We start from the raw sequence: 26,768 nt of genomic DNA, 5'->3' as shown, positions 1-26,768 counted from the left end.
TCTCTCCTCCTCCTCTCTGTCTCTCTCTCTCTCTCTCTCTCTCTCTCTTTCATTCATCATGTATGTGTCAGTTGGGAAATCAAGAAGGTGAACAGCAGTAATGGCTGTATAAAAGTGGGCATGGACACCCCCCACCCCATCTTCTCCTCCCTTCCCTGAGATGTCTGGATAACAAGAGTTTGGAGAGACAACAGATCTCTTTTTGGATTGGCGGTTTGCCCAAGCGACGCTCCAGAAGACAAAAAACAAAGAAGTTCTGGAAGCTGGTGGAATAAAAGCCGGGATACTGTACACACACAGGGGACAAGAGGACGATGACTCAAAGAGAGAAAGAGAGAGGGGGAGCAAATGACCGATCCCATTTCAATTTCCGATTAAACGAGAGACTATGAGCTTTATTTTCTGCCTCGTAACTTCAGTCGCTGCCTCGAGTCTCAGAACTTCATTTCAATTAGGAGGAAGATGAATTTCTCCTCTTCTGTCTGTGTTTGTCTCTCTTTCTCTCCAACTAATTCCTTTTCTCTCTGGAAAATGTGCAGAAACATCATTCTGTGAGACTCAGTGATTATATCCATAGAGGATAATTGACTTTCCTCATTTTAATCTCAATGTAGTTTTTTTGGTGTGTGTGGAAGCAGTGATTCATAACTCATCTATGTGGTAATGTCCTAGAGACTGGATTAAACACACATGATAGACAGACAGGCAGGCATACAGACATATGGTTATGAACATCCACATTTTCAAGTTTAACTGTATAAGAGTTAAGCAATAGGTGGGCTAGGGGCTTTTATAAAGTGGTCATCTGCTCTGGGTTCTCATGACTTTTTCATGGATTATCATATGACAGAACTTTGTGTGTTGACTTTATGTTGATGTAATTAGGTACTCTTTCAGCAGAGATCAGGCTGGTCTGCCGTAGAGAGGGGATCAGTCAGTCATTCCAGTAATAATGTATATTTATACATGTACCTAACCACACACACACACACTCACACACGTAAACACTTAGCTTAATCAGGATTTACTGTGCCCACCTACACCTACAGCTAAGGACCTTTCCATTACCATGGCAACATATCCCAAAACATCCTGGTGCATTCTTGGAGTATGAAGAAGCAGATAGGAAGACAGCAGACAGACGCAAACACCCTCAAACATACCCGACCTAGGGAATGTGCAGAAAAAGACAAGCAGTGGGAGTCGTTATGTGTCTGTGTGTGTTGCTGCTTCATGAATAATTCACAAGTCTGTTTGTTTTTACAGGAATTTTTGTTCTGACCACCAATATACATGTCTTAGGTCTCAGTACACTGTTAATGGGCCTAGACCCCCCCACAAACACACACACACATGCATACTCACACACACACACACACACACACTCACACACACACATACTCACACACACAAATGCAGAAATGAAGGCTGAGAATATTCTGTTAATTACTAACTAAACGTGACCAAGATGCCATATGATGTGCATGTGTGTGTGTGTGCGTGTGTGTGTGTTCTATTTACACACTTACACACACCCAATAGGCTGTATCATTACTTATGTGTTGGTAAGTATGTAACCTAATCCTTTACACCTGATGGACTTTAAATCCTCCCTCTCTTTGGCAGCACAGGCTTCGGACACACCAACAGACTGACATCCACAACCCGTAGACCAAGCAGCTGGGAGGAAGCAGCAAAAAAACAACACCAAGCATACCATGTTCTTTGTTGCAGTGATCCGACAAGATTTGATCAAAAGTCACACCAACTTGTAAAGGGGCTGGTTAGCGCTGTTACGTAAAACTTTGAAAAGCATATATGTCTGAATGATCTGTCCAGCTAGCAAACAGCGAGATCCACTGTAGGAGGATTATATTAATGACTTCTGTATCTGCCCTCCGAGGAACTCTTCTGGGAACATTTTGACTGGACTGATACTCTTTAATTCTCACATTCAAAGAAGCACAAGTTATCATGGAATGAGTGAGAGAGAAAGGGAAAGAGAGAATGCACGTGACACAAAGAGAGAGAGAGAGCATGGGTGATAGTGAGAGGGCGAGGGAGAAAAAGAGAAAGCGAGAGCAAGAGTTGGCGAGAGGGAGCACAAAAGAGAGTGAATCAGTGAGTGTGACAGAGAGAGAGAGATAGAGAGTGAGAGAGAAAGAGAGAGATAAAGAGAGAGAGAGAGAGAGAAAAAGAGAGAGAGAGAGAGAGAGAGAGGATACTTCAAAAGGATATGCTCCCATAGCTACATGAACCGAAGAAGGGCTACACTGTTTCACCTGTACAAGGTTGAGGCATGATTGAAGATGAGGGGGGGATAGAGATACAGCTACTGGCGTTCTCTCTCACTCTTACATTGCATACCAAAAGCATTTATCTGGCTGTGTATCTTAGTCACACAGAGACACACTCTCTAACTTTCTATCTCAAAGGTTCTCTCTCTCTATTTCTCTCTTTCTGTCTCTCTTTTTCCACTGGTGGTGAAAAAGAAGACATAGTAAATATCTTAGAGCTGACATAGATGGGACAAGACAGATTTACCAAACATGTGAGGAAGAGAGATAAAAAAAGATATGGAGAGACTGGGAAAAGGAGAAAGGGAAAGGGTGAAGAAGCTGTAGGAAGCGAGAGAGATTAAGTGAGTGAGTGAGCGGACCAACATAGATGGAAGAAAAATGATCTAGAAAGGAATACGCCAAGCAGTCAGCAGGAAACCAGGCTGCTTCTTCACCAGAACCTTCCATGGTAAGAAAACAATGTGTTCCCAGCAATACAGGTTTGCATGGGTGGCACCACAACACTCATTATGATATAACCAGCATTGGGCCAGCCGAGCTGACTGAGATCATGATCATTTTAGCAGCAACAACTGTCGTCCCAACTGAGTGAGAAAGAAAAGGAGAGAGAGAGACAGGGGTGAGAATGAAAGACAGCGGGTGAGTGTGTGAGAGAGCGAGAGACACAGAGATTGGGAGATGAGCCAGAGAGGAAACGAGAGAGCAAGACAGGGAAAGAGAAGGAGAGGGGAAGAGATGGATCGGCAGCAGAAAGATGTACAGCAGCGTGAGGAGAGTGTTGATTGTTAGACATACAGGATGAGTCACTGAGAGGTTGTGACAGGTTGTGACAGAAGTCAGTTTGAAAGGCATTACTCATCCCAATTGCGTACGGAGAAGAACACAACATACGGCTCCCCCAAACCACATCACCTCTAGGGAAGCTCCGTACAGCAGAGCCTGGACAGCACAGAGTCACATACATACCTGACAAACACACACACACACATGCAACAATTCCATCCAGATCCAATCTGAAGCTGATTATTTTATAGTTATTGATAGTCAAAATATACAGAAAGACCAAACTGAAATAGAGTGAGTGAGAGATATATGTGGGGGAAAGAGTGACAGGGAGAGAGAGGGAGGACGAGAGAGAGAGCACGAGTGGGTGTGTGTTTTACCTTTTCCTGATTACATGTGAATAAACTCCAACTGAATAGTGCTGATTCCCCACTTTTCTCTAATCTTCTCCTAGTTTATGCTGAGATGGTGCGGAATGTACATCAATCAGCAATACACACACATACACTCACACCCCCTCCACACACACCCCTGATGCGGATGCACAGATTAAAAAAATAAACAGATTAAATGTATTAATTAATAATTCTCCAGAGTCAGAAGGCATGTTTCAGCAGAGCAGCAAGGAGAAAGGGATGAGTCAGAGGACACTAACTCACTTCCACCTGGATTTACTGTGTGCAGGAACGATGGAGCTCAGACCTACGACACTCTAAAGACTCCTCAGTAACAGGAGTCATCTCGGTACAGCTCTACAGTGAAACATGGTACCCAGATCCATCAGTATAGAACACACATGGATGGTGTGAGTATCTATGACACCGGAAGGAAGTCGTGGAGGTTTGCATGTGCATTGAAATGGTACTGAGTGTGTGCATGTGTCTGTGTGTGTGTGTGTGTGTGTGTGTGTCTGTGTATGTGTGTGTCCGTGTGTGACCTGCTGAGTAGAAAAGCATAAACAGGACCAATTAAGCCCCAAGGACATTCAGACACAGCCCAGAGAGATGAGTTTCTGACCGGGTCTCTCCACAACACCCTACCCTGCCCTGCCAACCAGAACTAACCTTCCTACCAGCTCCAGACACATACTGAGGACATTTGGTTTCCAAATGAGCCAGAGAAACCCTATTAGTAAAGCTCCTCTTGTCTCACCCATGTAAAGCACCCATCCCAACATCAGTCAGGTTGTGGTGGTGGTGTGTGTGTGTGTGGGGGGGGGGGGGGTCCCATGGTTAAGGAGACAGCAGAATGCTGCTGGCAGCTTTAGGAGGGGTCTCTGTCTCCCTGGGGCAGCTGTTCTGTGATTATCCCAATTAGTCTGCCCTGTGGACCATTACTGTGCCACTGCAACACAGGCTGCTGGAGCTTTTCCCCCACCCCACCACGCCTACCAGGACCTCCGCACACACTCACACACACGCACACTTACACTGTATACTCACATGCATGCACTCACAAACACATGCATGTTGACCTACGCACACACACATGCTCACACACACAGTCCCCCCCCCCCCCCCACACACACAACAGTGCGGGCTTGTTTCTGATGTGTTGATGGTGTGTTTGAGTGTGCGTCATCACATCTGTGCTCTCAACATCAAAGCTCACTTGTGATATGTAAATAGAGGATAACTTAACGTCAGAGGGGTTGTTGAATTGCTTCTTTCATGGGGAGATCCTTCTGAAGATCAATCTGACTGGATCAAATAGAAACACAAAGCAGGAAGATTACACTAATATTTCCTGAGACATATTGTAATGATGACCAGCCTCTCCTCCTTACAATACAATTTAACTGAATAGTACCTTTAATATAGTCCAAATAGGCAATTTAACCTGCTGAACACACACACACACACACACACAAACTTACTCTAGGAGGTTGTTGAGTGAGCAGGCTTCTTTGTGTAAACTGTGTACCGGTCAATGATAAATGTGCATGTCTGTGTGTGTGTTTGTCTGTGTGTGTATAAGTTTGACTATCTGTGTGTGTTTTTATGTGTGAGCGTGTGTGTTAACTCCCAGGTCTGTGAGTCTGACTCACTCTGGACTCTAAATGAGTTCTGAGATGGCTGCACGCATGTGTGCCTACGGACATACACAATGCTCTTTGATCGAAGTAAAGCCCTGCAAACTGACGCACAGTTACACACACACGCATGAACATAAACGCACACATTAATACACACACACGTACAGAAACGCACACATTAAATGTGCTTTATGCCTTAACGCACAATATACCCACATTCAGTTGTAGAAATAGTAGACTTACAAACACACTTTCAAAACTACTGAATGCAACACAGCTTTAGGATTACAGTTGTTAAAAGAAATCCGGATTACACAAACACACACCCACAGCCACACACACACGTAAAAGTCCCCCCCCCCCCCCCTCCCCGCCCCATTGTCCTCATTGCTTGTCTGGCTCGCTGGCTGCTCTTTTGTGTGACTCAACACAGAATCATAAAGATTAGACTGTTTCTGAACAGAAGCAGCCACTGAAGCATAAGGGAATTCAAGATCTTGGACACACACACACTCTAACACACATCACACATGCTTTTCTACACAATATCTGAGGGGTTTAGAAACTCAATGTGGTATTCACATGATATGATGTAACAGTATGACCTTTGACCTCTGAATATGGATAGGGGTCAACAGGCCAGGTGGCCTGTAGCCTCACTCCCCTCTCTCCTTCTCCTCTCTCACCCACTCCCCTCACCCACTCCTCTCTCTCCTCCTTCTTCCTGAGCCTGTCTAAGAGTACAGCATACATGGACCTTGGCTTTGCACTGCCTCAATCAGATTCTGTCTTTCCTCTATGGTCCCACACTGGTCTCTGCTCCTGTCCAGCTGGTATCTCCAGGGACTCATTACTGGTGGACCATGAGGATAAAGAGGGTATTGAAGCCACTAAAGGGTGTCAGCAGCTTAAACCGCTACTCAGTCACAACGTCAATAAGAATGGATTGGCCAGAGTTACATAGCGGATGACAGAGGCTAACTTGGGCATGGCTAATGAGGTAGACTAAAGTAGCTAGCCTAAACACCTACAATACAGACAATTGGTTTAGTGTGTGTATGTGTGTGAGCGAGGAAGATTGTGGCCGACCCCTTCCACCCTGGACACTCCCTGTTCCAGCTACTCCCCTCCGGCAGAAGGCTGCGGTCCATCAGGACCAAAACCTCACGCCATAAGAACTGTTTCTTTCCATCTGCTACTGGTCTCCTCAACAAGGCCAAGGACTCCCACTGACATTTTACTGTGACTATCATATTTTTTATTAGTCCATCTGACACCTGTTGCACTACACACAAGCCACTCTATTTGCACTTATATTTGTATTTATATTGTATAATGTACATTTTAAATTGTTTTATTTTTTGGATTGTTTGTACTACTTTACTTTTATACCTTTTGATTGAGGATCCGTATATGTTTATTGTTTGCATCTTCCGGCCACAGTAAATTTGTGTTTGTGCAAACCTACATGGCGAATAAAACCTCATTCTGATTCTGAGAAAGACTCTGTGTATGAGTTTGTAGGTAAATGTGTGCGTCTGTGTATATGTGTGTGTGTGTGTGTTTGTGTGTGTGTGTGTGTGTGTGCACGTGCGTGTGTGTGTGTGTGTGTGTGTGTGAAAGAGAGGAAGAGTGTGAGGATGAGTCCATGCATGAAAGAGATGGCATAGCCTTCTCCAGATTGGCATCAATTGTTTGATTTAATACTGCCTTAAGAGAAGATCATTTAATCCATGAAGCACACAAAATGGAGCTGGTATCATGGTCATGGATGAATTTACCACTGTAACCAGAAAGCAACATCAAAAACTGCATATCTGATCTCAAGAAGAGTTTCACATGTGTGCGATAATACACACACACACATCCATTATATTACCTTATAAGGCATTCCTTTTATCACACCTCCCACGATTCCTTTCAAAGATAGCCGTATCAGAAAGAAATAATGAATTGATAAATTAATCACTGATATAATTACCATCATCCAAAAAGTGAATAAGGTGTATACAGTTATTTATTAGCGGTGAGTGACCCAATTAAAAAGAAAGAGAGAGAGACAGAGAGAGAGAGAGAGAAGTATGAGAGAGAGGGATAATGTATAATGTACGCATAATGTAATATATGTATAATGTGTCTAACATAACACATTGTAAATACTTGAAATTTCAAATCTATTATTTATTACTATTTTATTATCATTACTATTATTATTGTTATTATTATTATTATAATATGACCTGTGCGTATGTGTGTATCAACCTATTTAGTGTGTGTGAGAGAGAGAGAGAGAGAGAGAGAGAGAGAGAGAGAGAGAGAGAGAGAGAGAGAGAGAGAGAGAGAGAGAGAGAGAAAGGGGAATGGAGAAATTGAGAAATTGAGAAAGATGAATAGACATACCAGTGAGGCTTAAAGCATCACAGGGAAGCAGAGCGGTGGAAGGGGTCTGTGCAGCGCAGGTCTGGGTCTCTTTCTGAGGAGAGTACAGCAGGGGTGTTAACTGGGTCTCCAGATGTCTGTTCCTCTTCTGCTGCCTCCTGGCTCTGTCTTCTGAGGCCTGGAATGTGTTCAATTATATTCATAAATATAATATCATCTCACAGTTGACAAATATAGAACGGATTTGTATTATTCAAATGCAACCTGGGAGGAAGGCGTAGGAAATGACAGTGTGGGTATGCAAATGGGATAAGAAGATTAGAAAGATCAGTGGTGCCTGTTGTAAGTGGCATGGAGGGCTTTACTGAGCACCAGAAAGAGAGGAGGAGGAGAGAGGTGGAGAGAGGAGGAAGATAGAGGAGGATGGAGAAGGAGGAGGATGAAGATAGAGGAGAGAGGAGGAGAGGTAGAAGGTGTGGGGTGGGGAGGTGCAGAGAGGGGAAGGGCGAACAGAGAACAGGCACAAAGGATGAAGAAGATGAAGACGAGAGAGAGAACAAGGGATGGAAGGACAAAGGGAGGTAGGGAACAAGGAGACAAGTTATTATGGGATGTAGGAAAATATGGACATGAGAAGAGAAGACAACGATAAGAGAGTACAGAGTTGCGATTTCATCTGTGACTTCTATTGTCCACACTTCAACTTAATGAGGTGCTGAACCAGGAAACAGGACCAGTTATTTCCCCCGTTGCAATTAACTGCAATTAATCACAACGTCACTCTGTGAAAAACTTTGCAAGACCCTATCAATAAAACATGCTTCTTTCTGACTTAGTTCCCATTACTCACACTGCACACAGCTTTTGCAGTGGCCTTCCATAAATTCAAATCACTTCTAAAATGCATCAGTGCAGTTTTCATTTGAGCATTTTTTTTTCTTCAAAAAGTTGATCGGCTATCCATTTCTATAGCAACAGACTCTAATAACCCCCCGTCTCGTCGGAGCATGGAACTCCTCATTACCATGGTAACAATCACCCTGGTCTCCGTCTGCCCGTTATCATGGCGACAGATCGGATGGGATGATATCTGTTCAAAGTCAGAAAGAGAGAAGAGAACAGAGGAAAGGCGAAGTTGAGAGGGATTGGGGGACAAAATATTTCAAATGGAGCGTTCAAAGCAGAACAGTTGCTCACCCAATTACAGAGAGTGAGCATGGTTTACCGTAAAATATTTGATTTAGGATTTGAGTTTTTTGGGTGGCCTTAAAGCTTTTTATTTTTAGGGTGTTCACAAAATAGTTTGTTTTACACCGAGAGAGAGATCTATTGATTGAAAAGCTCACTCAGAAACAACCTCTAAAGACTTTGTTTAGAGACAGTAAATACAGCATTTTGGCAACAATCATGTCAAAACAAAGAAAGTAATAGAACAAGAAGTTTGAACAGAAGTTTTTAGTTCTAGAAGTGTATCAAGTGAAAACAATAACTTGGTCTTTATAATATATCTATTTTCTATCCTCCAATCTTCTGTATGTGTGTGTGTGTGTGTGCGTATGTGTATGTGTGTGCATAATGATCAGAGACTCATGCCAGGCTTTGTAACAATCCACGTTTGGGCTTTGTTGTAAACAGGAGTAGTCAGGCAGATAGGGTCAATAACAAACAGAGCAACAAGAATATCCAAAGGGATAGTCACAGCAACGAGTCGTACAGGAGCAGGATGGTATCCAAGGATAGTCAGAGAGCAGGTACAAAGGAAAGTTAAGGGTCAGTATCAGGGCTTCTATGGGGACTCAGAAGTGAAGAGCAGAAACAAGATTGGGACTTAACTGGGTAGGTACACTGATACTACTAGATGGAGGATAAATTAATGACTGAAGACTTGGGAGGCAAGTAAAAGGCTTGAATGGTATTTAAACATACAGCATTAGTGACTGTAACAGGAGGGACACAACTCAGGTGAATGGGGTGCAGGTGTGTGAGAGGGAAAGCATTCAAAATGTTGGTGACCGTGACCTGGGTTTCGAAGTCACAATTGTCACAGTGTGTGTGTATGTGTGTGTGTGTGTGTGCGTGCATGTGTGTGTGTGCATGTGTGTGTGTGTGAAGAGAGGCTTTTGTATCTAGGCTATGAGAGTGTGTGTATGAGGAGAAGTCTAGACCACGAGAGAGACCGTGCGTGTGTGTGTGTGTGTGTGTGTGTGTGTGTGTGTGTGCGTGGTTGTTATATGAGAGAGAGTTGACGTGTGTGTGTGTGGAGAGAGAGAGAAGAGGCATGACAGATTCCTCGTCAAGGTGAAGCCAGCTAAATCCTTCTTCCCTGCGTGTTCTCCACCTACTCTTTCTTTCTCTCTCTCGATTGTCATTTAAGTGTTATTACATTTACAAATGCATTAAACACTTTGTAATTTCTATCGTTCTAATCTTTACTGGAGACGCCAACTCTTCTTGCCACATCCGCGACTGTAAAAGTGGGCCTAATTGTGTTGTGCGTGACTTAAATATAATTCCAATTAGCTTTGTTACCTCCTTGAAGAGCAAACTGTGTCCAAATAAACACTTCTTAATTACACCCCCAGGGGATCGTTCTCTGATAACTCACAATTGAAGTAGCTAATTAATTCAATGTTGTTGTTTTTTTTTTCTTCTTTTCTGCTCGTTTTCTCACCCAACCAACAAAACTAAAGCAAGAAGAGGAAGATTCTCCTGCTGCAGTGATCAGTGGAGGTTGGTACTGGTCGCTCTGTGCCTTGGCGTCTGTCCGCCATGGCATGGATTACTAAAGAAGTGAGCAAACAGACAGTGATACATTCATAGCACTTGGCCTCCATTTCCCAGAGTCCCTCTGGTGGTTTGGAGGCTCTTTGCTGGTCTAATGAGAGGTGTCCCAAAGGCCTTCTACTTCAGAGGGATGGAGGCCTCAGATCTCCTGAGGAGAATGTAATAGCTGCTGCTCTCTCCACCGTTCCCACGGCGATGGAACCGGCACTCAGAGAGATGTTCTCTGATTGGTCGGCTAGTCCCTCCAAGCCGCCCTCAAGACTGGAGAGCTTCTCATCATCAGAAGTAAACAGTCCCGTCAACAGTGCAGAACATCAGTAGACCCACAGGAGTTAGGAAAGGACATGTTCTTAGCATGTGTGAGACTGTGAAGAAGAGGATCTAAGAGTGTGTAAGACCATGTCACGACAGTTCATAGGATTCTCATGCTAATGAGTTGTCATGCCTTTACTGTGTGCTAACAAAGAACCCGTAGAGATTGGTTGATCTACATCGCAAGTGTACTGCATGTGGGCATTTTCAATGATGTGCACTTGTGTGTATGTATTTAGCATGAGTGAATACCATGTGCAGCATAAAGAGTGCTGAGTATGTATTGTATGTACTTGTCTTTCAGAGGTGAGCATCAGGAAGAGTATGTATCAGACCAGTTAGAAAAGAATGACTATTAAAATGCTAATTCTGTGTCCTCATTAGCTGACATTAATTAGAAGCCCACGGCCAGGCTAGGTCGGTGTCGCCAGCAGCCTGCGTCGCTAGCAGCCTGCATGCTCATCTAAGAACAAGAGACACACAAAACCATGACACAGACAGAGGGGGCGAAGACTATGACAGGAGGGGAATGACAGACATTTGAATCAGCAAGAAAGGGGATACAAAGAGGATGACAGAGAGAGAGAGGGAGAGAGAGAGAGAGAGAGAGAGAGAGAGAGAGAGAGAGAGAGAGAGAGAGAGAGAGAGAGAGAGACAAGGAGTGACAAATATCGGTTTGTCTTTCTTTATTCATCCCTGGTTTCTTTCTCCATACTCTCCCATCCTCCACTGACACCTGCTGTCATTCCTGAAACCATGCCTGGCCAACGGCCTCTCTGTTCTCCTTTGCCTCTCCCATCTTTCTCCTCCCATCTTTCTCCTGCTTCTTTATATTATCCCTCCCCTCTTCTCTCTCCTCCAGCATCCTCTATCTTCTAGTCCATCCTACTCTGTCTACTAGCTCTCCTTCCACTCCCCCTCACTTTCCTCCATCCTCTTCCCTCCCTCCACCTGTCTCTCATCCAGCCTCTCCTCTCTCCTCCTCTCTCCTCCGTGATCCTTGCCTTCTTCACAGGCCAATCACCGTGCAGACAAAGAGTCCGTCTGATTTCACCGCAAGCTCAGCGATTTCTCGATTTCAGCCTCTCTCGAGTCAAACTGCCACCAATCTCAGCGCGACATGACAACCGCGCCATGAGGAGCACTCACAGAGGAAAAGTGCCTGACATTTTTCTGTCATCTTTTCAAATGGCCAACAAAGGATTTTTTTTTGTCTTTCATGCTCTCTCTCTCACCTTGCCTCTTATCACCGCTCAGTCACTCTCGTTCTTTTCTAAGGCTCTCTTTTTCTTTAATGTAAACATTTAAACATGAAATTCCACAGACTCATTATGGCTTGTCAAACCAGCTAGTCTTTCAGCGGCGTAATCACATCATGTCACTCTTTGGCCTGCCTGTGCTGCAAGTGGAATTGCATTTTATCAGTGGAAAATAACTACCTGTTATTTCTCTCCCCTCACTCGCAGAAGCAGAATAGCCTATTGCATATAACTTCAGAGGTCCCTCATGTCTTTTTTTACTTTACAGTTAAACAAAACAGCTCACACAAACAGCCAGTTAGCCAGCCAGTCAGGCAGGCAATAAGCCAAACAGCTTTAACAACCTGGGATGAAAATGCAGCAAACATCTATGTAGCTGGTTCCAACTTGCTACCATTTGTCTGGGGTCTTAAACCCTTCACATGCTAACTGCAGCTTTGTAGGATGTGCAACTGAAACACAAGGTACCTACACTTAAAGGTTGAACACCATTCCAGCACAATGTGTCTGCACAATCTTCCACTCTAGGAAGCTTCACAAAGCTTTTTTGAACAACAAAAAACCCTGCAGGTTGCTTTGGATAAAAGCTTTTGCTAAATGAGTGAATGTTACCATTTCATAACTCACAAAGCAACTCCGAGCTAAACGTTTAGCATCTCTACAGTTAGCACAGTGTGCACAGGGGAGAAGACGCCCACATAAAAATGATCAGAAGTATTTTTGCGATGCAATAAAATGCAGAACTTACTTCAGTGGAAAGCAACAGGTATCATACTGTAATACCACAGCACAATGTCTGGGTCATTAAAAGTAAAGAACACAACTAATAACTGAAGTTCAATCGCATGTCGGCTTCACTTCTGGGAATGCAGCCTTTATTAATTAACGCAGATCAAGAGAACAGCAGTGTGTTTAGAATTAGGTCATGAACATAATCTCATCCCTCTCTTTCTCTCCCTCTGTTTCTTTCTCTGCCTACACCTCTCTCTCTCTCTCTCTCTCTCTCTCTCTCTCTCTCTCTCTCTCTCTCTCTCTCACTCTCTCTCTCTCTCTCTCTCTCTCTCTCTCTCTCTCTCTCTCTCTCTCTCTCTCTCTCTCTCTCTCTCTCTCTGAACACAGAGGCTAACTCAACCATCATCGCTGAGTATGTACAGAAGGTGAAGATGTATACACACACATAGAGGTCTAGAACCCTCCGGCACTTGTCTCAGACGTACAGCAGCAGTATGTGGGTTAGGGTTGTTTTGTTCTGAATGAATGTAGACCACCTTCTAGGCCTCTCCTCCCCTCTCCCCCCTGCTGTCATGCTCATATTCATCCCTCCCATCCCCTCTCCCCCTTGCATCCCCTCACCTGGATTATCCCCCTCAACTCTACCAGCTCTGCCAGAAAGCCCTTCTCCTAGGATGGTCTCTGGTTCAGCAGAAGACCCAGATACAGACCCAGGACGTACACTCCAGTCTGAGCGGTTGACATCCATTCCTAACAGTGGTCTCATGTTCAGATTGTGATCAGTTCAGATACTCGAGACGAGGTAAGAAGTGATGAGATGGTAGACCTGAGATGGTGCAGTTTAGCAGCAGACGAGAGATGGTGGAGTCTACACAGCCGTAAACATTACTCTCTACTGTTCCTCCTCTCCCCCTCTCTACTGTTCCTCCCATTCTCAACGCGCCTGTTCACCCTCTACTCATCTTTTCTGTTCCTCCCCTCCTCCTCTCGCCTGCTTCTCCTCTAGACTGTTCATTCTACCCTCCCATTCTGATGACCTGGATTGGAGGAATAACTGCCTAGATGCGTCAAAGGTTTTTACACACGTCTAATCTTACAGGGTTCCCAGATTGTGTTTCCCTGCATACAGAGGAGGCTGACTGCACTCCTCCGTCCAACCTGCACACCGCCTCCTGCAGGTGACATGAAACACCTTTGGAAGCCAGACTCTGGGTACATTATTCACCAGATGTCTTTTGCAAAGCTTAACTAGAACTGTTAAACATTGAATTAGTTTCTGAAATGGTAAGTAGCACAGAGGGAACGAATATCCCCTACCCACTCATCTCGCTCCTCCACTCCTCCTACCCTCCACCCCTCCACCCACACCTCGTCTCCATGTCTCCGATGAACAGGAACACTCATCAGCGCAACAGTGGCCATGCAGGCAGGCAGGCAGGGAGGGAGTTAGGGTGGCAGGCAGACAGGCAGACAGACAGGCAGACAGGCAGACAGGCAGACAGGCAGGGAGGTAGGGTGGTAGGGTGGCAGACAGACAGACAGACAGACAGACAGACAGACAGGCAGGCAGGCAGGCAGGCAGGCAGGCAGGCAGGCAGGCAGGCAGGCAGGCAGGCAGGCAGGCAGGCAGGGAGGGAGGGAGGGAGGGAGGCAGGCAGGCAGGCAGGCAGGCAGGCAGGCAGGCAGGCAGGCAGGCAGGCAGGCAGGCAGGCAGGCAGGCAGGCAGGGAGGGAGGGAGGGAGGGAGGGAGGGAGGGAGGGAGGGAGGGAGGGAGGGAGGGAGGGAGGGAGGGAGGGAGGGAGGGAGGGAGGGAGGGAGGGAGGGAGGGAGGGAGGGAGGGAGGGAGGGAGGGAGGGAGGGAGGGAGGGAGGGAGGGAGGGAGGGAGGGAGGGAGGGAGGGAGGGAGGGAGATTAATTATGTCCCACTTATTTTTAATTAAACTTTCCTTTATGTGGTTTTAAACTTGCGTTTAGGGAGTTGGTCTTGGTTGAGTAAGAAGAGGATTTGTCCTTATTCTGTCAGTGTTTAATGAAGACAGACAGCAGGTTAGCTGGTCCTACTCAGTGACAGATGATGACGAGGGGCTGTGTGGGAGCCAGACTGTGTCCGGGTAGCGCAGAGGTGACTCTGAGAAACAGCTCAACAGCTGGCTCTGCTGCAGGAGCATTTACACTATGGGAACATGTGTGTACACAAGGAATGATATGTGTTTGTGTGTGCGTCTGAGTTTGATTGTTTTGTGTGTGTCAGTGTTGGTGTTTGTTTCTGCGTCTGTTTGTGTGCGTGCGTGTGCATGTTTCGATTACAAAGATATACAAAGTAAAAACTATTTGGAAGTTTGTACATGTTTAATGGTAGTTTAATGGAGTTGTGCTTTTTCTTTACATTTACACTGTTATTTAGCAGACGCTCTTACCCAAAGCCACTTACAGTAAGTACAGGAACATTCTCCCCAAGGCAAGTAGGGTGAAGTGCCTTGCCCAAGGACACAACATAATTTGGCACAGTCGGGAATTGAACCTTCTGATTAATAGCCCGACTCCCTAACCGCTCAACCATCTGACCCCCCTCTTTAAGATGAAGAAAGCTTTATCTCCTCATTTTGCTGACACTACAGTCCTATTGTGTGCTCTCTGAGGACAAATGTATCCCATTTATTTCTGTTCTATTTATTTAGCGGGGTTGGCAATGAAACACTTCTGTTCTGGACAGATCCTATCTGGTGTCAACTGTCTGTTTGGATGCAATCATGTTGATTGAAAGCAGATTAGATTATCAAAGAAGACATTGCATCAACTGTCACCGCCGTGCCCCCGTTTTTGGTTTTGCCCTGCCCTAGTGTTGTCCTGTGTCTGTCATTGTTCTACCTGTGTCTCGTTGAGTGGTTTCAGTTCTCGTTTGTCTCATCATGTCCACCTGTGTCATGTTTCGTTCTGTGTATTTAGATTCTTATTTTGTGTCCAGTTTTTGTCTTGTCCTTACCCTTGTTACCCTGAGTACTCTGGCTGTTCCTGTTTCAAGAATAAACCCTTTGTTTGATGCAATGCCTGGCCACTCTCCTGCATTTGGTTCCTACCCCACCACTCCACGTAACATCAACTGAATGTAATATCCACAGGTGACTGTAAGCTTAATATGTGGACTTATTTAATTATGAACTAAACACATTTCAGAGTCTTAATTTAACACCGAAAGAGTTCACTTTACTCCCTGACTGTTTATACAGGTCCACTCATTGTAACGAATACTCTGTGGACCCTGGTTTAGAATTAGGATTAGGGTACTCCGTGGAGATGGTACAAGTGCAGAGTGCACACTTTATTACTTGGACAAAAAGGAGCAGGCAAAAGATTAAACCAAGGCCAGGCAGAGGTCGGAACACGTGGAGGAAAGACGACAAGGCAAAGGTACCAAACGACATGCAAGAAGAGTAGTCCAGATGCAAACAAGGTCCAATGCACGAAAAGCTTGATACTGAAATCTATCACAAAAAACAATACCTCACAAAGCACCAAGGCCAGATGGGAGCCCTAAAAAGGGAGTGCTTAATGGACAACAGGTGCTAGTACTCGGGTGTTCTACGAGTGGAGTTGCGTTCAGGAGAGGTGGGTTGTGTGGATGTTTGTGAACGAGCTGCAGGTAGACGTAATACAATAAACACTTTGGAATGTGCTTTTATACATGTATTCTACCAATGTGATATGAATGCATCTTGTTAAGAACATTCTGAGGTATGTTTTTTTTTCATCAATTAAGCATTATCACATGGAATATGCGTAAATGTCACATTTTCAACAATGTGATACATTAAATGCCATCGATCAGTTTTCTCACAGACAGAACAAACTCTGCTGCTCTGACACCACTGAAGGTCTTGAGCACGTTCTAGTGGCCAAAAACAGATCTACACATAGGTCTTCAGATCCTACAAAACTTACCTAAATGCTTGTACACAAGTTTCCACAATAACATTTTACTCTCATGTATATCAGTCAGTGGTGTTCATTTCATTCCATAATTAACTTAATCAGGAGGTGAACCAAACTAGACGGATGAAGGAAAGTATCACTACAGGGACTAACATGTAAAGTAAGCACTCTTTCCAGACAACGTTGAGCACAGTTTAAGTACAACTTTTATTAATACTGGAATCATCACAGTGCGTTTTGTTACATTAGCAGTGACTAATTTAACAAAGTAAAAGGATAATTATTACAAAAAAAGAAAAAGAATAAAAGGAAAAAGACTTGTCATTAGCAACAGAGGCAAAGGAGCCTTTTGAGAAAAGACACAATAAATTAAAGAGAAGAAACAAGAGAAGATAAGAACAAAGACAGAGACAACAGCACCTGTAGCGAAACTGGACTAGGGGTGATGAGGTGAGAGAGGAGAGGGGAACAGAAGAAGGAGAGAAAGGGAGGACAGGGGAGAAGAGTAAAAGATGGTTGTACACAAACAAATCACGCATCATAATATCTCTTCACAATACTGTCATAAGTGTCAAATAGTGACCTCATACACATGGTGGAAAGGTCAGGGGTCATAGGTCATTCCAAAGATGAGAGGGGGGTGGCAAAGAGGGGGCCGAGTAGTTGTAGCGAATAGATGGGAAGAAAGAGAAACCACACTTAGAATCAATATATAAAACATTCAGTTCAGTTGCTATGCCACCAGGGACATGCCCTCTCAGCCTCTACCCAGAATGCACCAGCCACGGTGACAGCGAGGGGTCGAGTTAGACTCTATGGAGGAGTGAGAGGGACAGGCTGTGAGTGGGACTCTGTGTGCAGAGGCACAGAGGCCAAGCCCAGAAACACTATTCCTGCTGAGCACCACACACACACACACACAAAGATAAGCTGCCAGCGTGAGTGGGAACACGCCAACGCGACACACACATACACACACGTGCTAGGACAGGGTGTAAACAAGGTTCCTACTGGGATTCAACCTGGAGCCCTCCTCTGCTCCTAGCCTCCTCCTCTGCTCCTAGCCTCCTCCTCTGCTCCTAGCCTCCTCCTCTGCTCCTAGCCTCCTCCTCTGCTCCTAGCCTCCTCCTCTGCTCCTAGCCTCCTCCTCTGCTCCTAGCCTCCTCCTCTGCTCCTAGCCTCCTCCTCTGCTCCTAGCCTCCTCCTCTGCTCCTAGCCTCCTCCTCTGCTCCTAGCCTCCTCCTCTCCTCTCATCTTTCTCTGCCCCTCCTGCTGGGATTCAGGTTCACTCCAACCAGCCAGAGGAGACCGCTGATTGGAATGTCTCAGTGGGAAGTAAATAGCTGTTTGACCGCTCCGCACAGTGCTGATACACAACCACTGATCATCAAAGAGGGTGACAGGTCAACGTTGACCAGTCAGGGCTCAGACGGGCGGACCAATCAGGAGAGAGCTGACACTGACAAGTAAAGAAGCTGATAGGGTGAACTACACTGACAACCAGAATGGCCTTGCCTGTGTCATCAACTAAACCTTCAAACACACAGTGTGAACTCAGTGGATCACATCCTGTAGAGCAGTGATCAACATCTCTAATAGGCTGGGTGGTTTAGGAGGAGGAATGCAGGACACCTGCCACAACACTGTCACCTGACCCTGTGTCACCACCTGTCTGCAATTTAGTGGCACATTTCCTAAGGAATGAGCCCCACTACTACTGTAGGTTCGTAAACTATAGCAAAAAAAATTGGTAGGGATTCAGGGATTTGTGGTCAAAGACAAAGCCTTTTGAAAATGGTATCTAATTGAGTTGTGACCGGTAACCGATGATGTGCCGAGAAAGAGGAAGGAGGAACCATGTCCACCCAATAAGCAGAACAGAAGAACAATGGTGTCCGCAGCGATCCGATGTTGTCACACATCCCTCCATGTGACAACGCTATGTGTATCACTGTTGCAGCTAGAAACACAACCCAGCTAACACACACACACACACACACACAAACACACCTCAAAAGATCTGTCAGAAAAAGAGATCACATAGTGTTTAGTTCATTTTCACACGCAATTAAAAACGTAATGGATTTCATTGGCGTCTATTGTATTCGGAATCTCTACTTTGGAGAGCTGCTATCATTTATGGTGACTTATCGGACACATTGGCTGGCAGACAGGGAGCTCTGGCACACCATGACTTAGCAGAGGAAAGAGAAGAGAGAGGAGGGAGAGGAGGAGGGAACAGAGCGCTGAGAGGAGAGAGGAGGGAGAGGACAGAGAGGAGAAAAAGGTGAGGGAGAGAAATGAGATGACAGAGGACAGAGAAAGGGAGATGAGACAGAGAGGGAGGGAGAGGAGGGAGAGATGAGAGAGAGGCGAGAGAGGAGAGAAGGTAAGAAGGGATGGGAGTGTCCGAGGAGGAGCGTTTGTTGTCGGTCTCTGGCAGCCTGTCTGGCAGTATTTCTGTCTCTTTCTCTTCCTTTGTGTCATTACCGTGGTCCTGCTGTGTGTCAGGGCGTCACTGTTCATAAGTCTCTCTCACACTCTCTTACACTTGCGCGCACACACACACACGCTGGAGTATCTGAATACGTCAAGAATGATAAAACATGGGCATATAATCATTCTCAAACTTGTTAAATTGGCACATTGAAAAATACAGTAAACATATACAGATTTGTTGTTAAATAAGGTGTTGTATTGTTAATTTGGCACACACACACATGCACACATACACACAACCTTTCTATTGCTGTCATACTCTGTACACTTGACCTCTGCCCTCTGTTTTCAGTTTTGCCAATTTATGTCAGTTACTCTTGTTTTACTTCAAGCACATAACAATTAGTGTTCATCTTCTTATGACAGTATACAGCATGTACGTAGACAACACAGTATGCATATATAACATTGTGACCTGTGCTTTCCTGCCATTTTGTAGATGGATGTCACCTGCCACAGATGCATCTTGGGAGTTGTAGGCATTACCAACATTGTCACTCCTCCTTCACCAATTAGAACCTCCTACACCAACCACTGACCTCTTACACACACACACACACGCATAAACACACACCACACACACAGCCGTATCCCACAACCTCGCACTGAAGCACAATTGTGTCCGTGAAAAATGGGCACTTCAGCAGCAGAGGACTATGTTAATGAGTTTGTTCCCACTCACATTCTAAAACAACAGCCACAGGCATGTCTAACACAGTGCTCTAGTGAGGCTAAATAAATATGTTCAAATGAACAACATAAGTAAGCATTTAGAGTTACACTTTAGTAATGGTCATTCTTCTGTGGGTAAGAGCAAGATTAGATGGTTACTGTTAAGGAGACAGTTGTACTAGTAGACATTCACTAGTCTACAGCTTAGTGGTCAGAGTTGTACTTCCCCTCCATTCCAACAGGGCAGGGCCACCGTGGCCTCCCATCATTGCCACAGCTGGAACTCCACTGGAACAAAAGTAAGACTTTCTTTACACAGTATAACATTATTGCGAAATGAAATATGGAAAACATAACGCTTGAAGGGATATACTGCTCTGTTGTTTGACAAATCTTTTTTTTACTAAGTATTGTACAGTTAACTAGTCTCTCCAGGGTAGACGGTGTGTCTGTACAGTTAACTAGTCTCTCCAGGGTAGACAGTGTCTGTACAGTTAACTAGTCTCTCCAGGGTAGACAGTGTGTCTGTACAGTTAACTAGTCTCTCCAGGGTAGACGGTGTGTCTGTACAGTTAACTAGTCTCTCCAGGGTAGACGGTGTGTCTGTACAGTTAACTAGTCTCTCCAGGGTAGACAGTGTCTGTACAGTTAACTAGTCTCTCCAGGGTAGACAGTGTGTCTGTACAGTTAACTAGTCTCTCCAGGGTAGACAGTGTCTGTACAGTTAACTAGTCTCTCCAGGGTAGACAGTGTGTCTGTACAGTTAACTAGTCTCTCCAGGGTAGACAGTGTGTCTGTACAGTTAACTAGTCTCTCCAGGGTAGACGGTGTGTCTGTACAGTTAAGTAGTCTTTCCAGGGTAGACAGTGTCTGTACAGTTAAGTAGTCTCTCCAGGGTAGACAGGGTGTCTGTACAGTTAAGTAGTCTCTCCAGGGTAGACAGTATGCTCACTATCAGGCAGTAAAATGCTTCATCAAATCTTTAGTCTTCACTAGTTCATTATAGTCCATCAATTACAGGGTCCGTTTCAGTCCATTATCATAACTTTCTCTTGGACCATGGCTTCACCCATCTGGGCTTTAGTCTGAAAAGTCCGCTTCTATTCTTCTTCTTATCTCCTCTCTGTCTCTTTCGTCAACCTCTCCCTCCATCGCTCATGACATGTGTGCCAGATAAAGGTCCTTCTCTACATGGCTCCAACCAGACTCTGAAATCCACTGTTAGTTTTTTTTTTATGAATGTTGACTCGTCATGGTTGTTTTTTTCTTTTCTTTTTTCTTTTTTTTAACGTATTTTAAGATTCTGAGCCCATTGTGGAGTTTGTTCCTGTCAGGTCACTTGACGAAGCTACCCAACTAACCAATCATGCCCCTCCTTCCACCTTTCGTTCTGTATCACTTTCGCATCCCATCATTTTCTTGTCATCCTATATGTACACTCTCGTTCTGTGGTGTCTTGGATACAGCATTCTGCATGGCAACAGACCCCCCCACCCCCACCCTAACTCTCTCTCCCTTTCTCTGCTCCTCCTTTAGGGGCGCGCAGTGTTGCCACACTGACCCCTAGTGGTTACCATAGAAACTACCCCTCAAAGTGCTTCAGTTTTCTAATGTTTACTGGGTCAACACCTCAGCTTGGAGACATAGAGCCAGACACAACTGTAGTTATCCATGTTCAAGAGCATTCCTGATGATAGCCTGATAAGTTAGAACATAAAAATAATAATAAACCTAAGATAAGAGCCACTATCTTAACTCCTGCTCCATCTGTTTTTAACACAAAAATAACACATTTATTGCTCCATTTCATATTAACATTTTCTCTCTGACTCTAAAAAATATATATATGCCTGTTGGAACTTTGTAATTTTTCATACATCGGGAACAGGAAATAAAAGGTCACGCTATAACAACAGGAAACGAGTTCACAATGTCCAACAGATGAGAGCAGCCCTTTCACAACGCCTTAACCTGCTGACCTGCAGCACAGCTTACCCACCCCACACACACACACGCACACACGCACACACACTTGCAATCACACACAGTGGGGGTGCGTTGTCTTAGCCACACGAGCAGGGACAACATCCCCATGCTGCTGTCCAAACTTTAGCTCTGTGTGATGACACAAGTCCTCCAGCAAACACAGCCCTCACGTCCACCTCTCTCTTCCTCTCTTCACGTCTTTGTCAACGTACAGTATGTCCATTTCTTTATGACTAGTGAAAGGTTGGCGGGGGGGCTAAGGAGCGTGAAAGAGGATGTGGAAAAGTGTGGGTGAGTGAGCTTGGCAAGGTTTTCTCTTCACTATCTTCATTTTCCTTTATATCCTCTCTCTTTCTCTGTCTCCCTCCCATTCTCTACCTCTGTCAACTCTTTAAGGTTTGGAGATCTCAGTGATGGTGGTGTTTAACAGACAAACATGCTTCCACGCACACACTTGAGTTATAGTGGCCAGCTAGCAGCCTGTCAATATTCAGTCTTTACTTTATTACTATTATTGTTATCATTATTCCTCGTAATTTACTCTAAGGACTTTTTTTAAACATTTTTTTTGTTGTTATCGTTGTTGCCATTGCACAGGCTGAGCTTTCTCTGGCTGACGGCCTCAACCAATCACAAAATCCGAGGGGCGGAACGGTCGTTGGACACGGTCTTGCGAAGCCGCACCCCCCTGCGGATGGACACCAGCATGTCTGGCCCTGACTCCGCCCCCTGGGGGTGCGGCTGAGGGCCAGGGCCGGGGGGCGGGTCATCGGGGAGGGTGGGGAAAGGGAATTGCCCCTCCCCCAGAGCGTGAGCACTGGCCACCAGCTCCCCTATTTTCTCCACCAGGCTGTGCCGATTGGCTGCAATCATCTGCTCCTCCTCTGAGCCAGTGGCGCCGCCAGGCTGGCCATACACGCTCATCTCCAGCCCCGCCCCCGAGCCCCACGCCGTGTTGGGCAGGCTGAGTCGTTTGGGCGAGGCCTTGACGTACTCCAGCGCCCCTGGGGAGGAGTCCTCACCACAGTAGAACACACACTCCTCACTGCCCACCCGCACCGGAGGACCGCCCCCGTACCCCCCAGGTGAGTCCGGCACCGTGGGGGTCTTGACGGGCACGATGGGGGGGCGGATGGGGATGGGGCCGGCGTTGGAGAGGGTGCGCCTCACCCCCGGTTTGGTGGAGGGGGTGCGGCGAATGGTGGCGGTCCCAGGGGTCCCCGAGCCTCCGCCCCCGCCCCCCCCAGGATGGCCACCCCCCGCCCCGCTGGGCAGGCCGGCCGTGCTGGCGGGCCTCTTGGTCTGGATCATGCGCCGGTAGTTCTGCGCGATGTTGCTGTGGCGAGGGATGGTGGAGGACTTGTCAAAGTCGGCCTGGGCCTCGCCCTCCGTGTCTCCGTTCACCGAGTAGCAGTCATAGTCAGACCCTGGGGGAGAGGGGGCAAGATTTAGATTGTGAGTGTGTGTGTGTGTGTGGTGTGTGTGTGTGAGTGTGTGTGTGTGGTGTGTGTGTGTGTGTGGTGTGTGTGTGTGTGTGAGTGTGTGTGTGTGCGTGTTTGTGTGTGTGTGTGTGAGTGTGTGTGTGTGTGGTTTGTGTGTGTGTGTGTGTGTGTGCATGGTACCCTGGGAGGGGATGGTGTCCTCAGAGCAGGAGGGGGTGGTGGTCTGGGTGCTGTACCCACTGGAGTACTGCAGGGAGTCTCTGCTGCTCTTCTGTTGCTCCATGCTCAGGCCCCGGGTCAGGACCATGGCCAGGTCACTGGCTGCAGGGGTCACCTCCTCACCATGCTGGGACACACACCAGGACACACTCACAACTCAACACACACACACACTCTGTCCGCTCGTGCGCAACATGTCGTTCGTCTTCATTGTCACCCCCCTCATGTTGTCGTGTTGTCATCCTCATGATCATCCTTATCTCATCATCGTCACCTTCATCACCATCACCATCGTCTTATTCATATCATCATGATCATCCTTATTCTCGTTATAATCGTCATCACCCACATTGTCCTCAGAATCTGTCTGTCTGCTAAATGAATAAAATGTCAGAAGTAAATGTTATCATCGTCCTTATCATCCTCATCAGCGTTACCTTGGCAGCGATGCTTGCAGGGGTCATCCTCGGTCGCTGTCCGTCCTCATGACCGTGAGCTCCGGCGTAACCGTGGGAACCAGGGGACGCCTCGCTCTCCCTCAGCCTATCCAGGGGCTCCTTCCTCCTCTGCAAGGTGCTGGCAGCCAATGGCTGCTCATAGGAACCTGCCTTGGACCAATCCTGAAGAGGCGGGTGTGGTTAATAAGAGGAAGTGAAGAGAGACAGAGAGACTTGTCCACTATCCAGCAGTTTGAGGCCCTTCATCTGAGTGCGGGAAGGGGGGGAGGTAGTATTAGGTCCTGAGCCCAATGGTGAGTGCAAGATCAGCTTGGGGCTTGTGTGGGATTTTGTTGTTGCTGTTGTTGGTTTAACTGTGTGGACCAACTAGCTCCACATGGCCTGCTCGGTTTAGCAGATCTCATCTGAGGAGATCTGAAACCAGGGAGTGAGTCTGACGTCAACAGACAGGGACACTGAGCACACGGGTTAGGGAAGCAAAGCAATGAAGTTATGAATGAGTTGAGCAGATGATGGGGAATTAACAGAAAGAGAAACGCTTCTAGAAATAAGGCAAATTTCACTGAAGCGCAGATAAAAATAAATTAACAAAAAACACACCAAAAAGAAAAGATAAAAAGAAATGGTGCAGATGAAGAACAAACCTTCCAGCAAGGAACCTTTGATGTGGGAGAGGAGGTGTTGGATCCAGGGGAGCGGTTATAGGGTGGGGACGCAGGAAGTATGACAGAGAGAGGCCTCATGGAGCCTGAGTGAGAGAGAGCAGGGCGGAAGGTAGCGAAGGACGAGCCAAACTGCAGAACGAGAGACAAGACCGTCAGAACGTTGATACACCGAGGAGCAGAGGGTTGAGGAAGTGACCACTGGGTCTCTTTCTTAAACACACACACACTATATATAGCACACACACACACATACATACATACGCACACTATATATATATATATATATATATATATATATATATATATATATATATATATATATATATATATATATATATTACACACATACACAGAAAAGACTGAAGCAAAGATTTACATATGTCAGACAGACAGGACTGTCAGTCAGTCAGTACTGATCTATAATGACCAAGTTCAACCCTATCAGAGAGACTGGTCTATCCTGACCCTGTACAGCCCTGTCATCGAGACAGGACTGTTCTATCCTGACCCTGTATGACCCTGTCAGAGAGACAGTACTGTTCTATCCTGACCCTGTATAACCCTGTCAAAGAGACAGGACTGTTCTATCGTGACCCTGTATGACCCTGTCAGAGAGACATGACTGGTTGTGTGTGGATACGTACCGTGGTGGGGGAGCTGCACTCACTGACAGACTGGCACGTCTCAGAGGCCTCAGAAGAGGCAGAGCTGGAGGACTTCTGCCGGGGCGAGGGAGGGAGAGAGGAAGAGAGAGAGACAGAGGGAACCGGAAGTGAGAAAGTGAGGAGGGTGAGGCGGTGTGTGTGAACGAACGTATCTAATAGAACACGGACGTCCGCGAAAAAAAATCAGCTGTACTCTGGGTATGGGGTCAGAGGTCAGGGGTCAGGACGGTACCTGGCTGGTGATGTCGGAGGGCATGGGTGAGGGAGGTTTGGAGTAGACGTTGGCGTCCTGCGAGATGAAGCCAGAGTCGTGGGAGGACACGCTGCTGAGGCGGTGCACGCTCACGCCCCCCGGGGGCGGGTGCGCCAGGCTGCGGTAGCGATAGGACGAACTGGGTGAGTGAGGCTGAGAGCCCCCGCCCCCCGAGGAGCGAGATGCGCTACTGTGGGCGCTGTTCACACTGCTGTGGGGGGGGGAAGGAGGGCGGGGAGGGGGGAGGAGTCAGAGGGGGAGGCGGAGTGTGGGAGGAGAGGGGTGAGGAGGGATGTGAGGGTGAGGAGGGGACAGGATGCCGGATGAGGATGAGGGTGAGGATGAGGAGGGTGACGATGAGGATGAGGGTGAGGATGAGGAGGGTGAGGATGAGGGTGAGGTGAGCAGGGGTGAGGAGGTGAGGAAAAAGGGGTCAAGTCGGGGTACAGAGTATGAAGGAGGGAGGAGAGAAGTTGGGGGGGCGGGATGCACGTATGTGAAGCACATTGGTAAAGAGATCCAGAGTGTGTGTTGGTGGATAAAATGTGTCAGGGTTGTGGTTAGGTGTTGGGTGGAAGAAGATGACCCGGAGGTCAACAGAGGAGAGAGAAGGAGGGATGGTGGAGGGGACCAGATGGACGTTGGAGAGACCAGCCAGGATCAGCCAGTTGGAGGAGGACAGGGCAGAGATAAAGAAAGGCGACAACCAGAACAGAGAGAGAAGATAGAGAGAGGAGAGAACAAGAGGAACCAAACCACACAGAGAAGAGAGGGCATACACAGACACACACACAATATATATATATATATATATATAACAGACACAAACACACCACAGAGCAACGATAAATAATGATTTTTGACAGACAAGAAAGTGAATGAATGCAAGGGTCAGTGGTGGGTTGGGGGGGTGGAGGAGATGGGAACAAGTGGGGTAGTGGTGGGGGAGGGATTTAAAGGCGGGTGAGGGAGGGGGGGACAAGTTGAGAGAAGGTGATTATCAAGCATGGGTAGACAGGCAGTCTACACACACAGAGGAAGGTGAGGGCCATGCCCAGATACATAACATCCACACACACACACACACACACACACACATACACACACACACACACACACACACACACACACACATACACACATACACACACACACACACACACACAGGGCTTATCATGCACACAAACATACATAGATATACACAAATATGTACAATGTTGTGCAACAATGGACAGATACAGACATAAAGACAGACAGACAGACAGACAGACAGACAGACAGGCAGGCAGGCAGGCAGGCAGGCAGGCAGGCAGACAGACAAACAGACAGACATATAGACATATAGACAGACAGTATGCAAGGGCACCTCTTTCTCAAAATCCATCTCAAGACACA

General features: G+C 46.4%; 1 protein-coding gene across 4 annotated transcripts in view; it reads right to left on the bottom strand.

The window, feature by feature from the left end:
• Nucleotides 1-16,702: 16,702 nt before the first annotated feature.
• The window catches only part of mtss2b (MTSS I-BAR domain containing 2b), a 40,929-nt gene continuing 30,863 nt past the window's right edge, over nucleotides 16,703-26,768 (bottom strand). Inside the window, exons 10-15 of one of the 4 annotated variants that reach the window (XM_084682020.1) lie at nucleotides 25,353-25,584; nucleotides 25,100-25,174; nucleotides 24,435-24,584; nucleotides 23,770-23,952; nucleotides 23,294-23,459; nucleotides 16,703-23,098 (exon numbers count right to left, since the gene is read on the bottom strand). In XM_084682020.1, the coding sequence (XP_084538146.1) occupies nucleotides 22,302-23,098; nucleotides 23,294-23,459; nucleotides 23,770-23,952; nucleotides 24,435-24,584; nucleotides 25,100-25,174; nucleotides 25,353-25,584 (1,603 nt within the window). In that variant the 3' untranslated portion in view covers nucleotides 16,703-22,301. The remainder of the gene's footprint in view (nucleotides 23,099-23,293; nucleotides 23,460-23,769; nucleotides 23,953-24,434; nucleotides 24,585-25,099; nucleotides 25,175-25,352; nucleotides 25,585-26,768) is intronic. The other 3 variants (XM_084682021.1, XM_084682022.1, XM_084682024.1) reach the window with 3 other exon arrangements.

This window comes from Hypomesus nipponensis, chromosome 19 (genome assembly GCF_054491055.1).
Source record: "Hypomesus nipponensis isolate SF chromosome 19, ASM5449105v1, whole genome shotgun sequence".
Taxonomy (NCBI): Eukaryota; Metazoa; Chordata; class Actinopteri; order Osmeriformes; family Osmeridae; genus Hypomesus; species Hypomesus nipponensis.
This window is presented reverse-complemented; position numbering and strand designations above follow the sequence as displayed.